General features: G+C 41.5%; 1 protein-coding gene across 2 annotated transcripts in view; it reads left to right on the top strand.

Moving 5' to 3' along the window:
• LOC117400877 (pleckstrin homology domain-containing family M member 3-like) overlaps positions 1 to 25,177 on the top strand; it is a 57,276-nt gene that overhangs the window by 5,542 nt on the left and 26,557 nt on the right. For both annotated transcript variants that reach the window (XM_034001219.3, XM_059032572.1), the window contains exons 3-5: positions 6,694 to 7,551; positions 16,779 to 16,924; positions 19,614 to 19,807. In XM_034001219.3, coding sequence (XP_033857110.1) covers positions 6,694 to 7,551; positions 16,779 to 16,924; positions 19,614 to 19,807 — 1,198 coding nt within the window. The remainder of the gene's footprint in view (positions 1 to 6,693; positions 7,552 to 16,778; positions 16,925 to 19,613; positions 19,808 to 25,177) is intronic.

The raw sequence follows: 25,177 nt of genomic DNA, 5'->3' as shown, positions 1-25,177 counted from the left end.
TGGTTCAATTAAACAATTTAGAACAGGGTTGGAAGAAAGACCAGAACTGGAAGGGCCAGCTTTAACCACCCCTGTTGTAAGCTCTCAGCTATGCAAAATACAATTAAATAGAAAAACATTTTTCCCAAACCTGGTTCAAACCTACACTGGAGTTTGACCAGAAGCACTTAGTATTAAGCGTGATGATCTTGGGTTAAAATCTAAATTAAAATCACCCTGGAGATCGTTAATCAAAGCTTGTATCTTGGTCCTTACATCATGCTGGTAAACAATTCATTTTAGTTGCTACAGTATCGCTGCCAACTCCAGATTACCTGCTAATTTTAAAACCTTAATACTAGCACTAGAACAGTGGACAACTTTATTAAAAGAAAACTCGATACAGTCCAGTACTGCACACTGGCAGCTGCTGGGCCAGCCATCCTTTTCATCCTCTTTATTGTACAGATCAGGCCCAGATGTTGACTGTGCTCTTCTATTAGTGTTCTTCCTTTCTCTCTGCCTCAGTCTAATTTGCTTTCTTTTTAAATGATTTTCCGTATCAGAAACGGAGAGGTAGCAGCAGTGCACACAGAGCACACAGAAGCCGCTCTCAATAGATCAATATTATCCATCTCATTGTGCTGAGGCACTGGAAGAGAAGAAAGCCTCTCTGTCAAACCTCTACCTCCATCGCCAACCCCCATATGGAACAAGGCATTTGAATTTTAATGGAACATTATTATTTTTTTTGTCCCTCGTAGAGTGGAAACGGCAGCATCCACTTCACTGACATGGGAGAAAAAAAAAAATTGCCAAGCTGAATAGGGCTTTCTCTCATGCTACAAAAGCATGTGCTTTTGTGAGATGAGTCTGAATTTCTCATATGGGGAACATTTCAAAATGTCATCTATAGTCCACGTAATATTAGCAATGGTGATTTATTGGTGTGTGTGGAAATAGAGGGCTGCTGCAATAAGGTTTACAATAATACTGGATTAGTGCATTAACAAAACAAGAAGAATAAAACAAGGGGCTAACAATGTGCAACAATTATCGCTAATATAAGGGTGGATTAGCATCTCAGTCAAATGCATTAACAGACAGGGAGGCAGGGAAGAAAGGCTGCTCCGCAGCTAAAAGCTGCGTTGGTAATGAATTGCATTCTGCATAAAGGACTAAAACACTTGAAGGAAAAAGAAGATGACAATTTTGGCAAGGAATGGCAGCCAATTAAGACAGCTCTTTAATTTGAACTTAAATTTTTTTTTTTTAAATGGAACTAGAATATAGGGCACGGCATGCATCTATTACTTTTAAACTCCCCCCTCATTTTCTTCAATCAAATCTAATAGCCTAACCCCTTTAGATGGTTTCATTTATTCCCTCACTTATACGGCTCTGGCTAAACATTTTTTTTTTATTTGTATTTTTTTTTTATTACAAAACCATTTGAAATCAGAACACGAGTCAATATTGAATCCTACTGCAACATAAAAATATGCTCAAATATTTGTATTAGCATTGAAAACGGGTAAGCGCCTGTCTTCTTTGTGTTCAACATTGAGTTCTGTGCCAGTTTTGGCAGTACATGATTCTAAATCATTTCCATTACAATGCAATGGCAAACAGCATCTCTTCTTCAGAGCTAGGGAAACTGACTTGTGGCTCTTTCAGCTCATTCCTATCCAGGGCAGGGTTCCAAAGCACTGTTTCAACCACCTTACAGTGATGAACTGAACCTTGTGGTTCAATGAATCAATGGAGAGCCTTGTTGAAACAAGGTCATGTGTTGCAGCTGACTGGAACACATGAGTTCTGCTGGTCCACAGCAGGGGCAGGCAGCTCCAGCCCTACCAGTCTACAGGCCTGTTTGTAATTGTTTAATTGAACCGATTCAACCTCGGTTCAGGTCCAAAAGCAGTACATCATTCAATTGTACCTATTAAACCTGCAGTAGATTGGGCTCTGGGACTAGCATGCCCACTCCAGGGTTGCCCCTCTAGGGCCTGTAGGTTTAGTATTAGGAGTTGCTCTTGCTGCTATAGGGATGAACAGTTGTTTTTTTAATAGGAGTCTGATTGCTGGATTAAATCTAAGTTTTTTGGCAATGCCATACTGTAGCTATAATATTTATGGTCCTGTGTGACAGGCTAGCTGCAGGGAGGATTTCAGGCCAGAAAGAAACACACAGAGACAGACAGTACTGGGGTTGAAACTGAAAACGCAAATGGCAGCGCACAGTATTTTAATAAACAAATAAATAAACGGTTGAACAAAACAGGACACGGCACTTGATGCCAAATAAAACAGACAAACAAAACGGACTAACACTTAAACAAACGGTGGACGGACAGACACACAAACACGGTGAGTAAAAATAAACAAACAAGTATTGTGCGGGTCCTACCAGCATGCGATAGCAATTGTTATTAATTTATTTCTCCTTCTCTCTCTCCCGTTCTCCACTCACCGAACACACAACCCCGAGTGAGTGAAACGTGCACCTATATATACTGTTGTGCCGGGATTCAATTACTAATTAATTATTCACTTGAATCCCAGCACGTGAATTAATTATGTGCAACCCCGTGCTCACATATTAAATACTTTAAATGCACGTGAAGTGAAGTGCAATCCCGTGCCTAAATACAATTATACATTTTAAATAACTCGTGCTGCACACACCCATTTATGTCCTGTGCAGCAATATCTATACACCAACATTAACACACCACACGCAACATACAACATAGAAATGCACACGGGCGGGGCACATTGCCACATGCTGCCATATTTTTTATTTCATCCAGGCCGAGGTGCAAGACTAGTGTGTTTGTAACCCTGGCTAAGTCACGTGACAGCTTAGTTTCAGAGGTTGCAATGCAGGCCTAATAAGATGTGTGCCTAAATACATGTGGACATGGCGTGCTAACACAAGTCTGTTTAGGGTTTTCCTCGTGGAAGCCATCCATATTGGGTTTTACCTGAGATAGCTTTCAACCACCTTTCAATGCAATTACCAAGCCCTTTGAAGATGGTGAGATGTACAAATTGAATTCAGGTTAAAGTAATTGTGACTAATTAATTTTTTCTCTTGACACTTTGAAGCTTGCCACTTCCTGGCTCTGTTATATAATGTATACATGTATATACACACACACACTTATCTCAAGAATCACGTATATTAAGATATTGTTATTTGCCGATAGCACATCTGATATTTTTTTCAGGTATATGGAAAAATAAACATGTGCACAGATATATTTATTTATTTATTTACTATCTTGGCAAGTTAGTAGACTTAGCTGGTCATTTTGATATCCTACACCAATTTAGCTTAAACCCTAATTATATTTTACAGAACCAGTATTCGAAGATAATAAAAACATTTGAAATATTACACCAAAAAGGCAAACCCTCCAACCTAAGACAATGATGAATGATTTAACCCTGAGAGTGAACTGTGATTATTTACATCACTGTTTTAAAGCACCTGCTTGTATACTTAACAGGATTCCGAGCTCATCAAGCTGTGTTGCTTTAAATGTTTCCCCATCGGTAAATTGAATTCATGTTGAATCAAAGCCTATTATTTGTAGTATAAAGATAATAATAATGGGGTTTGCTGCATCTAACTCAAGTGTATTGTTTTATAAATACAATTGCTTAACACACACGTAGTGCTGACCGTTACTCCTTGCTGTGCTCCTAAAGGCAGTACAAGAACACATTTCCATACGATGAATAGAAATCCTTATCTGTGTCCTGAAAATAATAAAATGTTCCAAAAAAAAAACCCAACAAAAAACATGCTGTTAAATAAAAGATAAGAAAAAAACATTTCACCAAATACCTGCTCTTCAGGAATTCTGTTAATGTGAAAAAAGACTCCACGTTCCTTAAAATATGGTCTCCAGTAAAGGCACTACCGCGTGGAGTGCAGGGTGAGTCATGCGATCCTGGTCTTGGCTAGGGGACCTTTGCTAAGTGGGATCTGTTTTCTCTCTCTCATTCTAATATTTAAGAATGATGGAAATGTCCTTAATAGCAGAATTAAACAAGCTATAACTTTAATTGCCTTGTCATCAAACGAGTTAAAAAAGAAAAAACATTATTGGTGTATTGCTGCTAGTCTCTGTATATTCTTTAATAAATCAATACAAGCTTGTCACGCTGGAAAAAACACTATCAAGCAGTAATTGTTACTGTGGCATTGAAGATCACCATGTCAGGGATGAACACGCTTTTGGGGAAGGCTGTGACAAATCATATTGCACTGAAGACTGAGACATGCAGTGGAAACAGTTTAAGGGCAACGTAAAACAAAATTGTGGTTCCTGATAAAACTAGGACAGGCCAGGAATTCACCTACAACACTGCCTGTCAATGCCCTCTGGAAGTCCAGTAGCAAGGACTATTTAAGAGATCAGAGCTTCGTAATTATCCTGTGCTTCCCACCCACCTAGGAGGATGACATCACGCCTGCACAATCATAAATGTTTTGTTGTTGTTTTTTGTATGAAGTGTCTGTAAAATAAACACTTAAAGATAATTCAACCTTTTGTTGTTGTTGTTTCCTAAATATGTGCTAATTGCTGAGGTTTGGCAAGCAGTACTGCTTTGAATCAGTCTGCAGTTTGGCTGTCTGTTATGTTGCACAGACTCGTTAGTGGTACGCAATGCAAGGCCATTCAGACAATGTACACACGCAGTACGTGGAATTCTCTTTGAATGCTAGTGAAGTGCATCGCATGCTGGCCAGACAATCAGAAACTCACTGTGTTTTTTAACAGGCATTTAAACAAAAAGGTGAATGGCAGTTAGTGGGAGTTGTGCGTTATTTCTCAGGAATGCTTTTATTTGGGATTTTATAATGAATGTGTTTTTTTTTTGTTATGTTGTCAAGCACACATACTTTCACTGATGATTGTACCCATCATGCAGCAGAGGTTGATCAATATAAACTGCTTTAACAACAATTACAAGGACAGTTCAAGTGTTTAAACAACTGTGCTGTCAAATCAGGACAGGCTGGCACCTGACCAGGGGAACTGGCAGTGGGTGGCCATGAATAAATCTGCCAGTCTCCAACGATTTTCTTTTTTACTTGTTTTTGCTTAAAGTTAATGAGAACTAGTGTCTTCAAGGAAGCCGATTTTAATAGATGATTTAATGAGCAGCAGTTGAGGACTAAAATAAATAATCTGCCCTTTGTTCTGAACATCTCATTTGATAAATAATCTGCCCTTTGTTCTGATCATCTCATTTGATAAATAATCTGCCCTTTGTTCTGATCATCTCATTTGATAAATAATCTGCCCTTTGTTCTGCTCATCTCATTTGATAAATAATCTGCCCTTTGTTCTGCTCATCTCATTTGATAAATAATCTGCCCTTTATTCTGATCATCTCATTTGATAAATAATCTGCCCTTTGTTCTGATCATCTCATTTGATAAATAATCTGCCCTTTGTTCTGATCATCTCATTTGATAAATAATCTGCCCTTTGTTCTGATCATCTCATTTGATAAATAATCTGCCCTTTGTTCTGATCATCTCATTTGATAAATAATCCGCCCTTTGTTCTGATCATCTCATTTGATAAATAATCTGCCCTTTGTTCTGATCATCTCATTTGATAAATAATCTGCCCTTTGTTCTGATCATCTCATTTGATAAATAATCTGCCCTTTGTTCTGATCATCTCATTTGATAAATAATCTGCCCTTTGTTCTGATCATCTCATTTGATAAATAATCTGCCCTTTGTTCTGATCATCTCATTTGATAAATAATCTGCCCTTTGTTCTGATCATCTCATTTGATAAATAATCTGCCCTTTGTTCTGATCATCTCATTTGATAAATAATCTGCCCTTTGTTCTGATCATCTCATTTGATAAATAATCTGCCCTTTGTTCTGATCATCTCATTTGATAAATAATCTGCCCTTTGTTCTGATCATCTCATTTGATAAATAATCCGCCCTTTGTTCTGCTCATCTCATTTCTTTTCAGGTTGACACTTGGAATATGTTAGATGCTAAACGGGAGGCTAGTCACCTCCACGTATCTCATGTTAGCATTCAGGCCACAGCAGAAGCAACAGAGGCTATTTCTGTCTGAGGACTGTCCGGTGAATTTGTATTCTCCTTGTCTCAGTCTCAGCATGCCCCTAGAAGCCATTCATAAGGTCAGAGCCACTTTATGTTATAGTGTGCTTCTGGGGAGGGGAGCGGTGCTTCACTTGGCACAGCTATAAAACAGTGGTGTTACAGTAGGATTGAGATGAGGTCCAAATACTGGCTTCAACATTGGCATTCCCCTTGTGTTTGCATCCTGCATTGAAAGTCATTCGCTGTAATAAGCACAGGCATATTTAATTACCCATTAAGTCTCAGCTATGATTAATGTACAGACATTTTAGGATTTTACAGAATTAATGAGTTTCAGTTTGGCCCGTAGCAGAAGCACAATTAAGGTGATTGATTTTTGCCAAATATTTAGTTGCAATTATATTGCAAAAAATTACAGCTAGCACTACAAAAAGGTATAACATATTAGGAATTTTCTTTAGTGCAACACAGATGGCTGCAAAAACACATTATGACTTGTTCCTTTGGATTGATTGCTTGTGTAATAGTACTGGAAGTAGTCATCAAGCACTGAATCCTTGTGTGTGTGTGTGTGTGTTTCTTTCTTCTTTCTTTCAGCTTTTCCAAACATTGTGAAGAAGGGATACCTGGAGCAAAGGGAAGGTGTGGGCAGCCGCTGGAGCAGCTGTTACATCGAGCTGTCCCCATGTGAGCTGCGCATCTATAGCCTGGACAGCAGCGGGAACCAGCAGCTCTGCACCGCGTACTCCCTGTCCCACTGCCACAGCGTCGTGGCCACCAACAACCAGGATGCCAAAATAGTGGACGCCGTCTTCTTCAACAATACCCGGCTCCAGCTTCGAGCCCAGTCCCAGTGGGAAGCTCTCGACTGGGAGCAGAGGCTTTTGGAACGAATCTCAGCAGTGCGGCCAGCTCCACAGGAGGATAAACCCACCACCCAGGCTCCCCGGCAGCTCAGCAGGCCCACGGCCCTACCCCTGTTCACACAGCACTGCCAGGATGTCTTGAAGACCGGGGTGCTGTATCAGCTGACGAACCAGAACAACTGGCAGGCCTTCACCTTTGTGCTGAGTAAGAGCCACCTTGTGGCCTTCCCCACGGAGGGGAGAGGGCCTGTGTCAGACCCCCTCTTCCGTTATAACATTGGGACCTGCGTGGCGGTGCAGCGGGACGTGAGCGGTGGCTGCGTCTCCCGGTTCCAGGTCATCTTCCCTGAGGAGGGGCTGTGTCTCCGAGCGGAGAGCGAGAACAAGACCCTGGACTGGGCAGAAGCCATCAGAGTGGCTGCAGCGTTGCAGAAGGCTTCTGGGCAGCCCTCTCATGTCACCCTCCGGGGGAAGCCTGCCAAGAACCCACAGAGGAGCAAGAGGCAGTCTGTGACCACCAGCTTCCTAGGCATCCTCACCACCCTCGCTGTGGAGAAGGGACTCACAGCCCAGAGCTTCAGGTGTGCAGGTGAAGTTTCTTTTTTTTTCTCTATTTTTTTTTTTTTTTTTTAATAATTTAGTTGACAAATATAAATTGGCCTTTTTTAAACTGGGCTTGAGTTACTTCTTAGGAATACTTTTGGGACCTGTTCAGTCAGTGTATTTGTATGTTTGCAAGTTAAAGTGTCATACTATATGGTAATATCCTGATGCCTTTCATAGAACACCGTAGAGATTTATTTTTTTTAAATGTAGATGACATGATATATTTAGCTACCGCTGTTTGCCTGTTAGGCACTGTTTCAGGATGGGTAAAAAAAATGGCAGCTGTCCCCCCAGTTGAATTTACAGATTACACCTAGGGGGCACTGTGGTACTGGTTCTGCCTTTGGTCATCTCGATACCTGCTTTGGTACCTCTGAACCTTGTCAGCTGGGAACGTTTGGATCTTAAATACAGAGTTTTAAATACAATCGGGTTACAATAAACAGTAACAAAATACCCTTACTTGAAGACTTCAGAGAAATTACTTTAAATGATATATTTTACAATTGAGTTATTCTTTAAAATGAGTTTAATTCAATCTATCAGTCTCAACAGAGCAGAGTGGCAATTAGTCTGGGTCCCTCCTGTGCACCTTTTTTTATTTGCTCAGGTACTAAATAGACTCATTTGCAGCACTCAATACCAAAAAATAACCTTCAGAATACTAGTTAATCCACCACAAAGGAGCGTTTCTTTATTTGAATCCGCTTGTAACAATGCTCTGCAGCTACAGAATGGGCCTCAAAATGCAAAGTGGCGTGCTAATTGCTACCAGTGAATTATGGTGTGTGCCTACAATTATTATTGATTTTTTTTCTGCTAGTTCAATTTAATTTGGTAAGCTGAAATTGGAAACTCTTTTTACTCTTCGGAAACTTAATTTTTCACTGTGGCCCCCAGTGATGCACCTAGTAAAAGCAGGGAGAGTCACAGGGCAGCTCTACTGCGTTGGGGTGCAGGGAGAGTCACGGGGCAGCTCTACTGCGTTGGGGTGCAGGGAGAGTCACGGGGCAGCTCTACCGCTTTGGGGTGCAGAGAGAGTCACTGGGCAGTTCTACTGTGTTGGGGTGCAGGGAGAGTCACAGGGTAGCTCTACTGCGTTGGGGTGCAGGGAGAGTCACAGGGCAGCTGTACCACGTTGGGGTGCAGGGAGAGTTACGGGGCAGTTCTACTGCTTTGGATTGTAGAGAGAGTCACCGGGCAGCTCTACTGCGTTGGGGTGCAGGGATGGAAATAAGTCTCCTATTGCATAGCAGTGTCACCCATTCCAGGTTTTAAAAGGAGTATGCATATTTCTCTCAGATAAATATCTTAACGGTAAAGAAAGTGGTATTTTAAAAAAGATGCTAAAAGAAGTGCTTGCTAATCTCTGGGTCTGGGTAATACAAGGAGCATTGCCACTCAGTATCCATTCTCTGAAAAGGGCTTGAGTTGATCTTGGTGCTCACAAGTAATTTGAAGACGAGTCCGATTTCACTGTGGCTAAGAATTTACTTTAAAAACCCCAGTGCAGTCCGATTACATTTTTAACAGTTTCACTGACTGTGCTGGCTTCTGGTAAGGGCAGTTATTAGTGGTTTGGTTACTTTTTAAATGTCTTGCAAGTAAATGGACCCTTTCCGTATGAAGTTCTTTCCCATATGATTTTAAGCAAACTCTTTATAAGCTTTATATGTGTGGTGTTTGTTTTTATCTGGACACCTTTGTGTGCTGCTGGAGAAGACTTCCCTCACTCATTCTTACACACACACACCCACCGGAAGAGTGCAGACTGTCACAGCTGCCCTTCTGTGACAACCACATGAAAGACAACTGCACAAAATAGCCATTATTATTCATACTCGAAAGGAACACATTGTTTTGCTGATTGCAAGTCTCTGATTAGCAGCGTGTTTCCAGTATTGAATTCTGTCAGAATGTATTCCTGAATAGTCAGTCTTGTAAGTGGATAGCTACCAGGGCCCACTGTGAGCCCCCAACAGTGCACTGGGATTTAGTGTGGCAATATATCATACAGTACATATATCAAAAATATACACAGGGATGGAAATAAGACTCCTATTGCATAGCAGCTTCACCCATTCCCAGTATTACTACAAGCTTGATTAGCCACAGTGGCCCAGATTTATAAAAGGATTGTGCATGTTTTACGACCGTAAAACAGGCGCTGAGGGTTCTGAATTCTTTGACGGGATTTATAAAACACACGTAATGGCATAAACACACAATTAAGATGTGATTTGCGGGGGAAATGTCTCTGTGCGCTTTAGCCCTTGATGCATATGTAATTCTGTATATGCATATGTAATTCTGTATATGCATATGTAATTCTGTATGTGCATATGTAATTCTATATATGCATATGTAATTCTGTATATGCATATGTAATTCTGTATATGCATATGTAATTCTGTATATGCATATGTAATTCTGTAGTGTTTCTGAACGAAACTGCTAAAATTGGGAGGGAATTTTGCTATTAGGTATTCCGTCTAATTTATTCAAGCTGCCGGTAATTGCGGGCCTCGTAGTTACTTGATTATTTTAAGAACTCACTGTTAATTTGCTGCAGTCAGACAGTAGGCTGTATAAAAGGCAAGGTGATGTGGGAGACTTGTCTGCAGCAAGAAGGAGACATCGTTTTCAAGGACAAAGAAACATTTAATAACATTTTGCAAATAGCTAATTTTTTAACCCTTCTGATCAAGTCAGTTTGTAATTTGTGGTTTATAATACTGTATTGTTTTGCAAACTCCAATTTTCAATACATGTTTCAAAGCTTACATGACAAAAAAGAAAGTCTGCAAATAGAGAATATAGAAACCATGTAAAAAAGGTTCTTAGAAGCACCTAAAAAGGTCTCCTCTGTTTTGTAAAAGCACATTTTCATGAGATGTATCATTTATAATACGTATTTATGCATTGATATCAGTCTGTGTTTTTTTATTTATTTGTGCACTTTTTTTTTTTTTTATAAAATTGCAACAGATTGAGTTGATTTTTTTACTTGTGTTTTTAGAAGCAGTCGGTCCATTTGAAAGAGAAAGCTAACCCTCCCAATTCAGTATCCTTACACAGACACAAGAACAACAACAAAAAAACTTCACATTCCTCCCTGCTTGTTTTTCCCCAGTTTTCTGCCCCATTAAGACTTCGAAGTTCACAGCACAGCTTCCTGCCCCTCCGATTCCAGGGATCTGTTGGAAAGTTCTTTTGACTGCATTTAAATGTCAATCAATTAGCCTGGGAGGGTTGGGGGGCAATGGGCAGCCCCGTTGTATTAAAGTTTAATCACTTTCTACTAAATAAATAGAGGCGCCCTCCAAGGAGCTGTCAGGGGGATTAGGAGAGGAGAGGAGAGGAAAAAAGGGAGAAGCAGAAAAAGAAAAAGAAAAGTTTGCCAGGCTGTGGCAGGACAATGGGCGGTTATTACTGTAGCTTTCCCGTCTGTTTCTTTGCAGTTCAGGCTTTGATTGAACACCCCACCCCCCCCTCTGCCTGACACTCTCCGGCCCCAATTTGTCAGTCTTCACAATGGAGGGATTTGTACCTTGTATGTGTGTTCTAGTGGGTACAGCCCCGGCTGCATTAGCTTCCCATTCAGAGGGGGACCCGGCGTGGCCTTAATTACTGGACTTAACACTAAATGGCTGAGGAATTTAGAAAAAAACCCAGAAAAAACACAACTTAAAAAATAAAAAAAAACCTGACCCCATCACCTCCACCCCCTCCATCTGCCCACCTAAAAAAACACAATTACAGTATACAGTTCTTTCTTTCTTTCTTTCTTTCTTTCTTTCTTTCTTTCTTTCTTTCTTTCTTTCTTTCTTTCTTTCTTTCTTTCTTTCTTTCTTCACATAAATCCTTTTAGTTTGGAAGGAAGGATAACCCAGTTCTGGTGCTTAATGTCCTGTGGCAGCTGGTCTAGGTGTGTGGCAAGATCCTGATTATATTACCTGCAGCAGCTCCTATAGGTTTCTCTTTCAGTCCTCAAGATCCTGATTATATTACCTGCAGCAGCTCCTATAGGTTTCTCTTTCAGTCCTCAAGATCCTGATTATATTACCTGCAGCAGCTCCTACAGGTTTCCCTTTCTGTCCTCAAGGTCCTGATTACATTACCTGCAGCAGCTCCTATAGGTTTCCCTTTCAGTCCTCAAGATCCTGATTATAGTACCTGCAGCAGCTCCTACAGGTTTCCCTTTCTGTACTCAAGATCCTGATTATAGTCTCAATTGAATTGGTTCCATTTAGTTTGTGTTTTGCAATCCTAGGCTATGCACAATATAACATTTCAACTGGAGGTGGTAAGGGAGCACACTGGGGCTGTTTAATCAATGTGAGGTATCGCAGTATGTTTAAATTATTCAAATAAAACCATCATCTCTAACAGCATGTGTTTGTGTCTTTAAACTTGAAGTGCATCTTCAGGATTGTTCCCAATGTAATATTTAAACAACGTAAGATCCTTTCAGATCAGTTGAATAGACCTAGGGTGTCAGCTTCAACAACATTACTGGGGAGTTGGTTCCAGATCCTCACAATTCTCTGTGTAAAAAAGTGCTTCCTATTTTCTGTTATGAATGCCCCTTTAACTAATCTCCATTTGTGACCCCTGGTCCTTGTTTCTTTTTTCAGGTCAAAAAAGTCCCCCATTGTCTATATCTTTTAGGATTTTGAATGCTTGAATCAGATCACCGCGTAGTCTTCTTTGTTCAAGACTGAATAGATTAAATTATTTTAGCTTGTCTGCATACGACATGCCTTTTAAACCCAGGATAATTCTGGTTGCTCTGCTTTGCACTCTTTCTAGAGCAGCAATATCTTTTTTGTAAAGAGGTGACCAGAACTAAACACAATATTCTAGGTGAGGTCTTACTAATGCATTGTAAAGCTTTAACATTACTTCCCTTGATTTAAATTCAACACTAATAAATAAATAAATAAATAAATAAATAAATATAATAAAATCATTTGAACCCATTTGTATCAATATTCAGCCACTAGGGGGCCTTAATCCTTCCACTTAAACACAGATACCAGTATTGCTGTATATAAACAGAACTAGCATGGTAAGGCAGACCCAAAATGAAATCCTACACTATTTAATTGGACTTTACAGAATTCGACAGCTATCGCTGTTCTGGTCTGTGCTTTAGCAGCCAGTAATACCCTACTGGAAGCTGTGGTTCTCCGGGACCAGTCACTGCCTAGGCTTTTGTTTTCTGCTCAGCCGCTCGTCCAAGTGTTTGGTTTGTTTGTACAAGATCCATTTCGCTTTCAAAGGAGGCTGATGAAGTCCACGGCCTTCTGTTTTTGTTTTGCCTGATAAGTGAGGTCCCATTCAGGCTTCTCCGAGCATACAGCATGTAGTTAGTTTCTACAACGTGGAGCCTGAATCCTCTCTGGTGGATCCTAGAGGTACACACCCATCCCCATACCTGCCTCCCCATCGGTGTTAAAACCCTCACGCATGGATTCACACTGGTGGAACTTGATGGCAGGTAATCTTACGAGTGCCTGACACTTGCCAGAAACTGTAAGTAAATAGTGAATGTCTATCTGATAGTTGTGCTGTTTAAACTCCAGGAATGGGTTCTGCTTTCAGAAAGATTGGGCTTATTCAGCGTAACACTGTAAAAAAAAAAAAAAAAAAAAAGTGATTTGGCTTTGTTTCCGTTGTGTACGGTAGCTACAATTTCTACGTTTTAAAATTATTTTAATGGTCTGTCCCCGCAGTTTGTAAGGAAGAAGGTGTTTGAAAATGTGTAATAATTGGTTATGTCAACCTGAAAAAGAGAACTTTTAATACCCCCAAAAAACACAGAGTTTTCCCAGATGAGATGGAATTTAATTTGCCCACTCCAGCAGGGTTTTGTTCTTTTTTAAAAAATAGACACCTTTTATATTTAGTTCAGAGGGGGCGGTAGGGATTACGTTTTGGGGTTTGAGATTCACACTCAAGAGCATAAACAACACACGGGGGCTTGAAAAAATGCAGTGAATGTACCCACATCAATGGCATCTTGAACCTGCTGGTTCCAATAGGGTTTGGGCAGGGAGCAGAGTCCCTCCCTCCACGGTGGAGAGCCAGGGATGGAGGGAAGGTTCAGGATCAAAGGTGCGGAAGGCCCCCTCGCTCTCAGTACAAACAGCTTCATTAGTGTGCGCTTCTCACCGCACAGCACTTTCAATGGAAACTTCAAAGAAGCCAGCTTGCTTTATAAGGTTTTTTTGTTCTATCTGTGTAAATAAATTGCCGGTTTAAAGCAATGCAGATAATACATCTTGAGAAAGCATAACTGTTCATTCGTTTATTCATTCCCAAGTGTTGATGGTGTGTACCCCACCCGCTGCTTCACATGGATGGCCTTAGAAGTTATTGTTCTTCATTCTTATACAGTAAGACCCTCTCTGGTCTTTTAATTGAGATGAATTAAGTGCTCATGAAAGGTGCTTGATTAATGGCTAGTCCTTTAATTATCCATTGACCAGGTACAGCACACAAGCAGTGGGAGCTTTCCCACACTGCCCCTCCAATGCAGTTCAGCAGTCATTCCCATCAAGCACTAGGCCTGCCTGCGAGAATGCTGGCACTTAGTAACAGCAGTGTCTGTGATGTGGTGGACGCATGCATGTGCTGGACAGTGGCGCAGATTTGACATAAGATAAAAATGAATGGCAGTCAATGCTAATATTGTTTCAGCCTCTGTGTGTGTGTGTGTGTGTGTGTGTTTGTGGGTTGTATGCAATTACATCTGAATGGAGTATATGTACAGTATGTTAGTGGTCTTTTTTTAGAGCCTTTGTAAAACAGAAAAGACGGGTTGGTGCTCCTGATTGTGTGCTGAGGTTCTGTGCTGGTTTTGTGCTGCGGGCTCCCGTTGGATTGCACAGCATCCATCTGCTGTCTGCTTCCCAGAAATGAGAACACTGTGGCTTTCGACCACTGTGCCCTCCTATTCCCCAGTGGGCTTTCTACAGTAGCGGCTCAAGAGCAGAGAGCAAGCAAAGGAAGACTGAATCCATGCACAGCGTTGTGAGAGTACTGGAAGGACACCTGCACTTCTAGAAAGGCAGTCATTAAACCGTAATACTGTCTCCTACTGTCATGATGGTGTATATTCCAATTGGGTCATATCCTTTAAATCCTGTATCCCCCTCCCATAAAAAAACAGCATAGAAACCAAGCTGTCCTGTATGTGTAGATTTCTAGTGGTTTTAATTGTCAAGCATGTTGCTGTGTAAATTACAGGGCAAAACTGACACACAACATTAAGTGCAGGTTGTCTATCCATGGCATTGAAGGAGCCTGTATAATTTGATAATGGCTACAGCAGTTCAGGCATCACCACAGGCCTTTTTATATCTCAGGCTGGGCCGAGGAGAGTAACCCGCTCCTGTTTCTTGCATACAAATCGAATGATTGCACACAGTTTAAATCTGCCACAGTGTAGTTTAACCCAGAAGTGCTTTAGACATGTTCATTTTGTAGAAGTTTGTTTGATTTGATGAGCAAGGCAATGCTCCTTTTCTGTTGGGAGTTTCTTGCCACACCTAGCACTGCAGTTTATTTAAACCAATTCTATGTCCATTTGCAATCACAGTTTCCTGCGCAGCTCTATTTTTAAATTCCCTGTGAAAGTAGAAACCATACATGGTGTACTCAGTGTATGATCTATACACATTCTTTTATACAATGTAAAGTAATGTACACAGCACATAGGCATTATGTTTGGTTGAACGTGTATTTGTAAGCACAATTATGTATTTACCAACTGATTCATTTAATGATATCCTACCGATGATTTGGCGGTCCAGTCCTATTGTAGTACAGTGGTATTGATGCCTTTGTATAGTGAGTGTTCCAGCAGTTTGTTCATTTGTAGTTGACAGAGCCATTCTGCCTGATTCACAGAGCTAGTCGGAAGCTCCCCAGACGTTGAGAGTCCAGTACAGTACCTCTCCTTCAATCAGCGTTCAATCACCTGGGCTTTGTAGTCTTAAAAACACGGTAACCAGGGAAACAGACGCAGTGCTTCCTCTGGTCTTTCTTTTTTGTGCTGTATTTGTACTTGCTGAGGTGTGTCAGCCAAAAGAAGGCGGGGGAGGTGGGGGGGACACGTTTAAAGAACCCAGAGCATGACGTTCTTATGAAAGCCTGTGCACGGAACGGAGAGGGAGAGGAGCATGGGAAAGGACTGAAATGTACTTAAGCATCTAGCAATTTGTATTTAATTGTATTTGCATGTGCGCCCTTTAGCCAAAAGAAACAAACACCCCCACTGAATCCCTTTCAAATCGTATCTGAAAGCAATCACATGAGACTTTCTCTAACCCTGTCTCTGATACAATACTGGTATGTACATAAGCCTCATAATAAACTGCACTCTATTCTAGCTATATCTCCTGTAAGATTCTGCTGTACTCTACCCTGAGTATAGGCTCATTAGAAGACTCTCTATTTCTGGAGAGTGGCTGTCATGTTCTACCACTGACATCCAGCCTGTGATCTAATGCTCCCTCTGAGACAGGACTCTGGAGTGCCATTTACCATCACAACCCAGGCTCTCTATTCCAGTCGTGTAGTAAAAGGTCACCACTCTCATTATAAGGCTTTTAGCTGTTTGTTTTTTTCAGTGGCACTTAGCTGCCATTATACTGCTCCTTCTTCCTACTCTAAAATTATCATGATCAGTATTATTCCAGATTTATAAATTGTAAAAAAAACTAACTCGTCCTGAAAGAGCAGCTACAGCACATTCTGATTTTTATGGCAAGTGCAATTTACACAGTGGCATGAACAGTCGCACTGTACGGTAAGCAATACTGGGGCTGGTTTTGTCTGATTTTGCTGGATCAAGACGTGTCTTGCTTGCTGGAGTGTCAGGGTTTGCACCCATGGGATAATGTAGTTTAGAGATGACTTTCAGTCGCTCCTTTCACAGATCTACCTCTTCTATTTGCGCTCTCTTTGTGCACCGTTGTACTCCATCCGGAATAGGAAGATTAGTACATGTTACAGTCACTGTGATGGATGGCAGCGTTGGAGAATTTGAATGATGTATGGCAAAGCATATTAACAAACATGGCAAGCCAGAGTGAGCTATGGTAAATGCATAGTATAACCATGGGAAAAGCTTGCAAAAATAGCACGGTAAACTTTTATCAGGGAAGGTCTATCATGAGGAACCCCGGTTTTGTTTTCTAGGTTGCCAGAGACCCGTGGGGCTCTCTCGTGGAAGAGCCAAGGTGTGTTGCTACAGCGGCTTGTATTACTGTCAGAGCTGCCACGAAGACGACGTCTTTCTCATCCCTGCCAGGCTCGTCCACAACTGGGACACCAGAAAGCACAAGGTAACAGGAGAGTCCAAACTCCACGACTTCCCTCAGCAGTAGATGAAGAAATACCACCTGTTTAAATAGCTATTGCCTCTACACGCGCACACACACGCACGCACACACACAATAATTATGTGGGATTACATTTAACCATATCTTTCACCCAAGAAGTGCAGAGGATTAGTTTGTTTTCTTTGAATATGCTCCTGAGTATCATTTCTTTAAATGTTCAGGGTAAAGGGAGTGTGCATTAGTAACAAAAGCAGCAATACGATACTGTAAACTGAATCACTGAAATGATACTGTGGATATAGTGATAGTTTTGTCTGGAGTGCAATATACTATATTGGCTACTCTTAGCGATTTTGCTAATTCCCTGGCATTTTTTTTTTGCTTTGTTTTTTGTACCTCTCCCTTTGTGCTGCCGCCGGCTGTTTGTTGCCGTGCCCCACTCCCCTGTTTCCAGCGGCTCCTCTTTGATGTCTCTGGGCTTTGTAACCCTCCCACTCAGCATCACAGACGTGTGTGTGTGTGCGTGTGTAGGCTGGTATTACTATCAATGTGCGGACATAATTTGAGAAAATGTCCCCACAAAAAACGACGTCCCCTCTTTGTAAAAAACGTTTTTAAGAACTAAATATGCCTTTAAAAAAAATAAATAAATACGTGCCAAAATATTTAGTTTGTTGTTGACTTTCACCCTGTGTGGAGTTTTGTCTAACTGGAGTTAGAAATAGTAAATACAAATATAGTGAGAGTCAATGAGAAGTCACCACAAATATAGGAATGCAAACATGTATGTGTGTGTGCTCAGGTCCTCAGTTCATCACAGAGCTGGATTTTGTCATAACAAGGGGCAGGAGCAGCAGACTGGAGTGGAGAGGGCAAGGGAGAGGAGCTGCGTGAGATCAGAGTGACCCCCCCCACCAAGATTCCATGTGGATTTTTAAAAACTACAGTGACACAAGCTAGCATGCGCTTGTAAATGCTAATAATTTTTTATGTTGAATGTGTAAAATATAAATGAATGCATGTGTGCCTGCCTGTTTTCGTAGGAGACAGTTTCTTTTTTTCCTCATGCATTTCATTTTTAGACCGCTCTTTCAGTGGTGAGATCTTGGGGAAAGCCTTGGGAAGCTGAGTCCAGGGGCAGAGGCAGGGCTGCCAGCTCTGATACGAATGCTTTCTGAGTCGACGCGTGTTTCCCCTCCCGGCCCCCCAGCCCTTCTGTGATTCAGTGACAGTCTCAATGTAAACACCAAGCCTTTCATGTAGGCTGCGGCCGTGCTGCACTGGGGCTCCACAGGCTGGGGCTTGCTCAGCCAGTCAGAGGGAGCTCTGCTTTGAAACCTTGCTGACAGTTTTAAGGGATTTCAGGGGTTTACACATGCAGGCACAATCAGCTTGTTTTATTACATTGTTTTGTGGATGTTCAGCTTGTCTGATTTTATTATAAACCCTTGAAGTTGCTTGTAGCTGGGTGAGACTGTGTCTGCTTTAGAACAGCTCTTGCTTGTCCAGAATGTGCAGTTCAGAGGTTATAGAGGAGCAGCGGGAGCCGCATCACCCTCACTGATGTGCTTTATTACGCCATGCTTTGGTTTCTACTGGAGAAACAGAGAAGGAGGAAAAACAGTAACGAGAGAATTGCATCAACTTGCAATCGAGTCGCGCAAAAAATAATCTGCCGTTTGAAGCGTCGGTAAATTTATTGAACTGTTGTTAAATTGTAGCCAATCTGTGTTTGCATTGCACAACGAATCAGACTTAAGGTATTTTGATTATTTGCCATGCCAAATAAAATAAAAAACACCCCCATCTTTACTATTGTCTTTGGATTGTATTCGTGTTCTCCTCCAGCTACGTGACTATGTCTTTTCTGTTATCTGTCTATCTATCCATCTCCCTCACTGATTATGATTACAGCTGCAGGTAGTGTTCACACATCTCACGAAACTGTCCGCACAATCAAAACCCTTTCGCTGTGCAAACAGGATGGAAAACGGTCTTATATATAGCCAAGTACAGGACTGGCATTAAGTAGTTTGGCTTGAGGTATATTCACTTATGCTGTGGTTTCGATACAGAGTGCTGAACTTTGGTACTGGCACAGAACAAACCATGGGGAGCACAGAGAATCAATAAAAAATGTCCATGCGCTGTTGAAGCCTATGGAAATAAGACTCCCATTGCATAGTGTTTTGATGCATTCCTGGTTTTTCTTGGAGTTTAATAAGACACACCTAAACTTGTTACCTATAAACTGTGGATAATCAGACTTGTAGTAAAACCTGAAATGGGTGAAAGTGCTATGCAATAGGAGTCTTATTTCCATCCCTGCTGTATGCCGTAGACTCTCCCGAATCCAAACTGATCGTAATCTGCAGCATACTAAAAATGCCTTGTCTGGATGTAGCTTTATGTGTGTGATATGCATATCATCAGTAAAAACCTTTTGGATACAAAATGCAGAGACTGCTGGAAGTGTTTGAAACACTTGCCATAAGATTTTAATAGTGAGGTTTTCTACAGCTGCTATCAGCATGCATTAACTACAGCATGGTTCAGATTATTGGTCAGTTCGGACCATCGGACCAACAGTGCAAAGGGGTGATTAAACCATGATGATACATGTTAATCTCATGGCTGTAAGCTGTACATTGTGAGAATCCGGCTAGGTGCATTGCCTGCTCTTCACTTGCAGGTGTCCAAGCAGGCCAAGGAGTTCCTGGAGTTTGTGTTGGAGGAGCCCCTGATCGATATCCAGCTGCAGAACCCCTGCCTGTATGCTCACGTGGACTCGCTGGCGGCTGCCCTGCGCCTCAGACAGCAGCTCAAGTCCCTCCGAGCGTACCTGTTCAGCTGCAGGGCTGGCGTGGCTGAGGACCTTCGAAGGAGGTAAGGGGCTCTGATCACCAGCACAGCTCTCCGTTCACCCCGGGATCACACTGGTGACCTACAGTGTTATATGACTAACAGCTAAATGCGTCTTACCGTAACATCTGTCATTTAGGGGTTGTGAAGTTACAGCTGGAGTACTTTCAATGATAAACAGAAGTACTATAATCTTTAAGTGTAATGTAGGAAATTGCTTTGTAGAATATAGCCACGGGTAATTGAAATCTGTGTAAAAGCTAATGGCCGATCATGTTTATTGTCTGCCAGTTTGTCGTTCAACTGTAGAGATGCTTGTGTCATTTGTGATCGTTTGCTGATAAGCTTGTACTCTATAAAAACAAAGTAATATACACCATGAATGTGCTCTTGTGAGAACAAGTCTGCAATGCCTGGCAATAGCTTAATTATGTTTGGGAAATATTTGTGTAGCTGTGTGCAACTGTTGCTACATATCTGTTGCGATGCATCAGGTAGCACAGTTTGAGTAAAATCACCTGTCCTATACCACCCTCACACTTTGAGTAAAATCATCTGTCCTATACCACTCTCACAGTTTGAGTAAAATCATCTGTCCTATACCACCCTCACACTTTGAGTAAAATCACCTGTCCTGTACCACCCTCACAGTGTGAGTAAAGTCCCCTGTCCTGTACCACTCTCACACTTTGGGTAAAGTCCCCTGTCCTGTACCACTCTCACAGTGTGAGTAAAGTCCTCTGTCCTGTACCACTCTCACACTTTGGGTAAAGTCCCCTGTCCTGTACCACTCTCACAGTGTGAGTAAAGTCCTCTGTCCTGTACCACTCTCACACTTTGGGTAAAGTCCCCTGTCCTGTACCACTCTCACAGTGTGAGTAAAGTCCCCTGTCCTGTACCACTCTCACACTTTGGGTAAAGTCCCCTGTCCTGTACCACTCTCACAGTGTGAGTAAAATCCCCTGTCCTGTACCACTCTCACAGTGTGAGTAAAGTCCCCTGTCCTGTACCACTCTCACACTTTGGGTAAAGTCCCCTGTCCTGTACCACTCTCACAGTGTGAGTAAAGTCCTCTGTCCTGTACCACTCTCACACTTTGAGTAAAGTCCCCTGTCCTGTACCACTCTCACAGTGTGAGTAAAGTCCTCTGTCCTGTACCACTGTCACACTTTGGGTAAAGTCCCCTGTCCTGTACCACTCTCACAGTGTGAGTAAAGTCCTCTGTCCTGTACCACTCTCACACTTTGGGTAAAGTCCCCTGTCCTGTACCACTCTCACAGTGTGAGTAAAGTCCCCTGTCCTGTACCACTCTCACACTTTGGGTAAAGTCCCCTGTCCTGTACCACTCTCACAGTGTGAGTAAAATCCCCTGTCCTGTACCACTCTCACAGTGTGAGTAAAATCCCCTGTCCTGTACCACTCTCACACTTTGGGTAAAGTCGTCTGTCCTGTACCACTCTCACACTTTGGGTAAAGTCCCCTGTCCTGTACCACTCTCACAGTGTGAGTAAAATCCCCTGTCCTGTACCACTCTCACAGTGTGAGTAAAGTCCTCTGTCCTGTACCACTCTCACACTTTGGGTAAAGTCGTCTGTCCTGTACCACTCTCACACTTTGGGTAAAGTCCCCTGTCCTGTACCACTCTCACAGTGTGAGTAAAGTCGTCTGTCCTGTACCACTCTCACAGTCTTCAGTGATGGAAGAGTTCATGAACGATTGTACCCTAGCTACAGTACTTTATGGTGCTGCTGTTAATTGCATGCTATGAGGAAGTACAGCTCATCAGCAGCTGTAAACAAATCATTTCTCACTGCAGTTATTTCCGGCTGGTCGTCCTGTCTGCTGGCAATGCATCCTCATTACCAGAAACCTATGGGGTAGGAGGGCAGCATGAGAAATGCGCTCATATAAAACCCGGTTTGAACTCTGGTCAGGATGTACTCATGGGAAAGGAAAACACTGGAGTGCAAAACAGTCTTTGGCCTACAGTGGTTAAGTTATGTACACCAAACAGTATCATCAGGGTTTGTCTTAAAGTGGTGATGAAATCCAAAAACCCTCTGACAAATGTTTTTTTTTTAATGGAAAGTATGGGATTGGAGCTTCTTCTTTAAACACTCATTAGCTCTCAGAAAAGGTTTGGTTGCAGAAAGGACCCATTGTACCGTGTGATAGAGCTGTCTTATCACACGCTAGTTTAGGGTTATTGCATCTGAAGTAAGTTTCAATAAAACAGCTTCTTACTCCCAGTGTTTCAGAATTGGCACGAAAGTCTTCCAACGCCAATTTATAATAAAGTCCAGTGCATGACGAAAGAAGGGTCTGGTCCCTAAAATATTTCCCCTTTAGTAAACTAGTGCAGTAGTAAATTTACTCGGCTTGATTTTTCTAATCGCTGCAGAGTGTATTTGTCATTTGATTGAAAAGAGGGTCACCAAGCAAGTTCAGTGTTATTCTAAACTACACACTGTCGCTGTTAATGTAACTGTCGTGGGGGATTGAAGCCAGCCTGATTGATCACAGCTGCTCCCAGCTCCTGCAGAGAGACTCTGAGGAGGCTGCTTTATTAGGGAAACGCACCACTCTGTACTGTTGACAAGTACTTCAGCATTTAGTTATTGGGTTAAAGTGTTAAATGGATTGAGCAGAAGGCTTATTTACCAGCCTTACACCTTAAAGTTACAGGAACCATGTGGAAATTACAGAATTTAACCAGATAGTTGAACGGCATTTCATATCATGGATTATACTGGCTCTTCACATTTTTCCACTGACTGCTTTGTTAAACCCTCAGTGCAGCTCCCTTTTAAAAAACAAACCAGTGCAGTTCTTTTTCAGATGTCACAGATACTGTACCGCATACGCAGTTACATTTATGACCTGTTACGGTATGGGCTGTTAAACAAGTTAAAACTTAATCACATACTCTAGATAAACTTATCTGGCTGTGTGAACTTTGCTTTCTGGTGTGAAATGATTCTGCATTCGGGGCCCAGCTAATGAGTTTGATAACCATGGACTTTGAATCAGCCACATGCCTCCCTCCCCTGGAACTCAGCCATTATCTGGTGCAACCGCTCCTAACGGCCGCAATAAACCCGCCAGGGCTGGGCTCAATCAGGTGTACTCAGGGCTGTTAATTGACAAAGTAAACAAGAGTCTGATGTCATCGTCCCCCTTGTTGTCTTGGTAACCTGAGGAGGATGCAAATGAGAGAAGAATTGCAGCATTATAAGGATAATGAGGCCAGTTACAAAAAAAAAAAGATTTAATTTGAGAAATACAGGGCTTTGTGTAGATTACAGAGGCAGCAGTGCACCCAAAAAATTCATATAAATAAGTACACTCTAGTCATTAGAGTGACAGGGTTTAAAAACATGTGGTCATTGGATTACAGTTTGGTCAGCCTAAGTTGCAGCCAGTTTTCACAACAGATTTAACAAAATCGACAGCGACAGATCCAAATGCTGTCGTGATTCTGAATCTATCTGTATTATACCGTGGATTTGTAGTGGAAAGAAGTCTGCTACAGGGCAGGTTATGAATTTTAGGGCAGCGGTATCCAGATGTACCCGTTTAGTTAATGAAACTAGACTGCAAAGCCCTTCCCTCACACAACGACACGGCTTTATCAGTTTAGTGCAACTGTCTGTGATATAAGCCCACTGTGAAAAGCAAGCAAATCGCTAAGCACTGGGGTCACCCACACTGGCATCAGTATGTGGATGCGGGAACAAGACTTATCATCGCACCCCGTCCTGAAAGAAAGATATAAAACATCACTGTCAGGCAGTTCATCTGGCATCCGTCACCTTCCTAAACAACCACAGTATAGGTTAGAAAGCAGTTTGACATGAGTCTGCTAGCAGTGGAAACAAATCAAGAGAGCCTGCAGTGTATTATTATTATTATTATTATTATTATTATTATTAATAATAATAATAATAATAATAATAATAATAATAATAATAATAATAATAATAATAATAGTAGTAGTGACCATTTGCAATCTCTGCCTGACACACACATCAAGTGCTATTCCAAGTTCCGGGGTGAAGCTACATGGCAGTTAAATCAATTCTATTATTGTTTTTAACAATATTTCTGTCTGTGCAGTTTTTTTTTTTTTTTTTTGCCACCACCAGCTACTGGTTTAAAAGCATCTGGGAAAGGAACAAGAGTGGGGGCTTTCAAAGAGTGCAAATGAATTGCAGTGGAGGTGCTAGATCTGTGGCTTGCTGTTAGGAGTGATGCATCTTCTCTGCTTCACAGAGATCATCTTAGTGTTAGGTGTGTGTGTATGTGTATGTGTATACAATTGCTCTCACGTCAAATGTACAGTGAACTATAACCAATACATGGACAGCAGTGTGGCGTAGTGGTTAAGGCTCTGGACTCTTGACCGGAGGGTCGTGGGTTCAATCCCGGTGGGGACACTGCTGCTGTACCCTTGAGCAAGGTACTTTACCTAGATTGCTCCAGTAAAAACCCAACTGTATTAATGGGTAATTGTATGTAAAAATAATGTGATATCTTCTAACAATTGTAAGTCGCCCTGGATAAGGGCGTCAGCTAAGAAATAAATAAATAAAAAAAATTAAAAAAAATACAGAGAGTGTTTTACAATGCTTTTATTGCACTTTTTGATTTCTTCAAAACAGCCACTCGAAAACTTCTCCAGATTACTATAGGTATTACAAAGGTAAATGTTTGGGTACATTAAAACTAGTAAGCATGTTCAATCTTATGATATATTCAAGTTAAAGTCTTTTCTCTGCATGCCCTGTATGAATGATACATTTCATGTCAGATTTTTTTTTTTACATTGTAGCTGCAATCTCCTGAATGTAACATGAAGAAATCTCAGCTAAGACAGTAAAATATACAGTTTGAGCGCTTTTCAACTTTCCTGACTCGGTCTGCTGAACTCGCCAACAGAACGTCACTGAACAGTTATTTGAGAACATGTAAAAAGAAAACAAGACTCTTACTTGTATTTATTAGTGCATTAGGACTTTAAGATCAGTGGGGCATATCAAAGTGTTCAACTAGTTCAACAACAGTTCAGAATCCCTGATGCACAAAAAAACAGCTGGAAGTTGGGAAAATGGAGCGAGTAGGAATTGGTCACCAGGCTCCTGTTTATTGAGAATCCATTGCAAGTATCCCTGTTGTACTGGAACTCTCCAATACAGAATCAGAGAATACACTTGAACACCAACAGCAACGGAAACGTAACCCTAACACACCATTGCATTTACGCAATTCATCATTCATCGATCTATGAATCGCCCTATCTGGAGCCTTTGTTTGGCTTCTTGCTTTTGATAAATAAAGTGTTGCACGGGTTATTGTTGATTACTGCCTGCTCGATATGCGATTAGGAAACTGGTT

This window comes from Acipenser ruthenus, chromosome 10, assembly GCF_902713425.1.
Source record: "Acipenser ruthenus chromosome 10, fAciRut3.2 maternal haplotype, whole genome shotgun sequence".
Classification (NCBI taxonomy): Eukaryota; Metazoa; Chordata; class Actinopteri; order Acipenseriformes; family Acipenseridae; genus Acipenser; species Acipenser ruthenus.
Note: the sequence above shows the minus strand (reverse complement) of the source record. Positions and strands in the feature narration are given on the sequence as shown.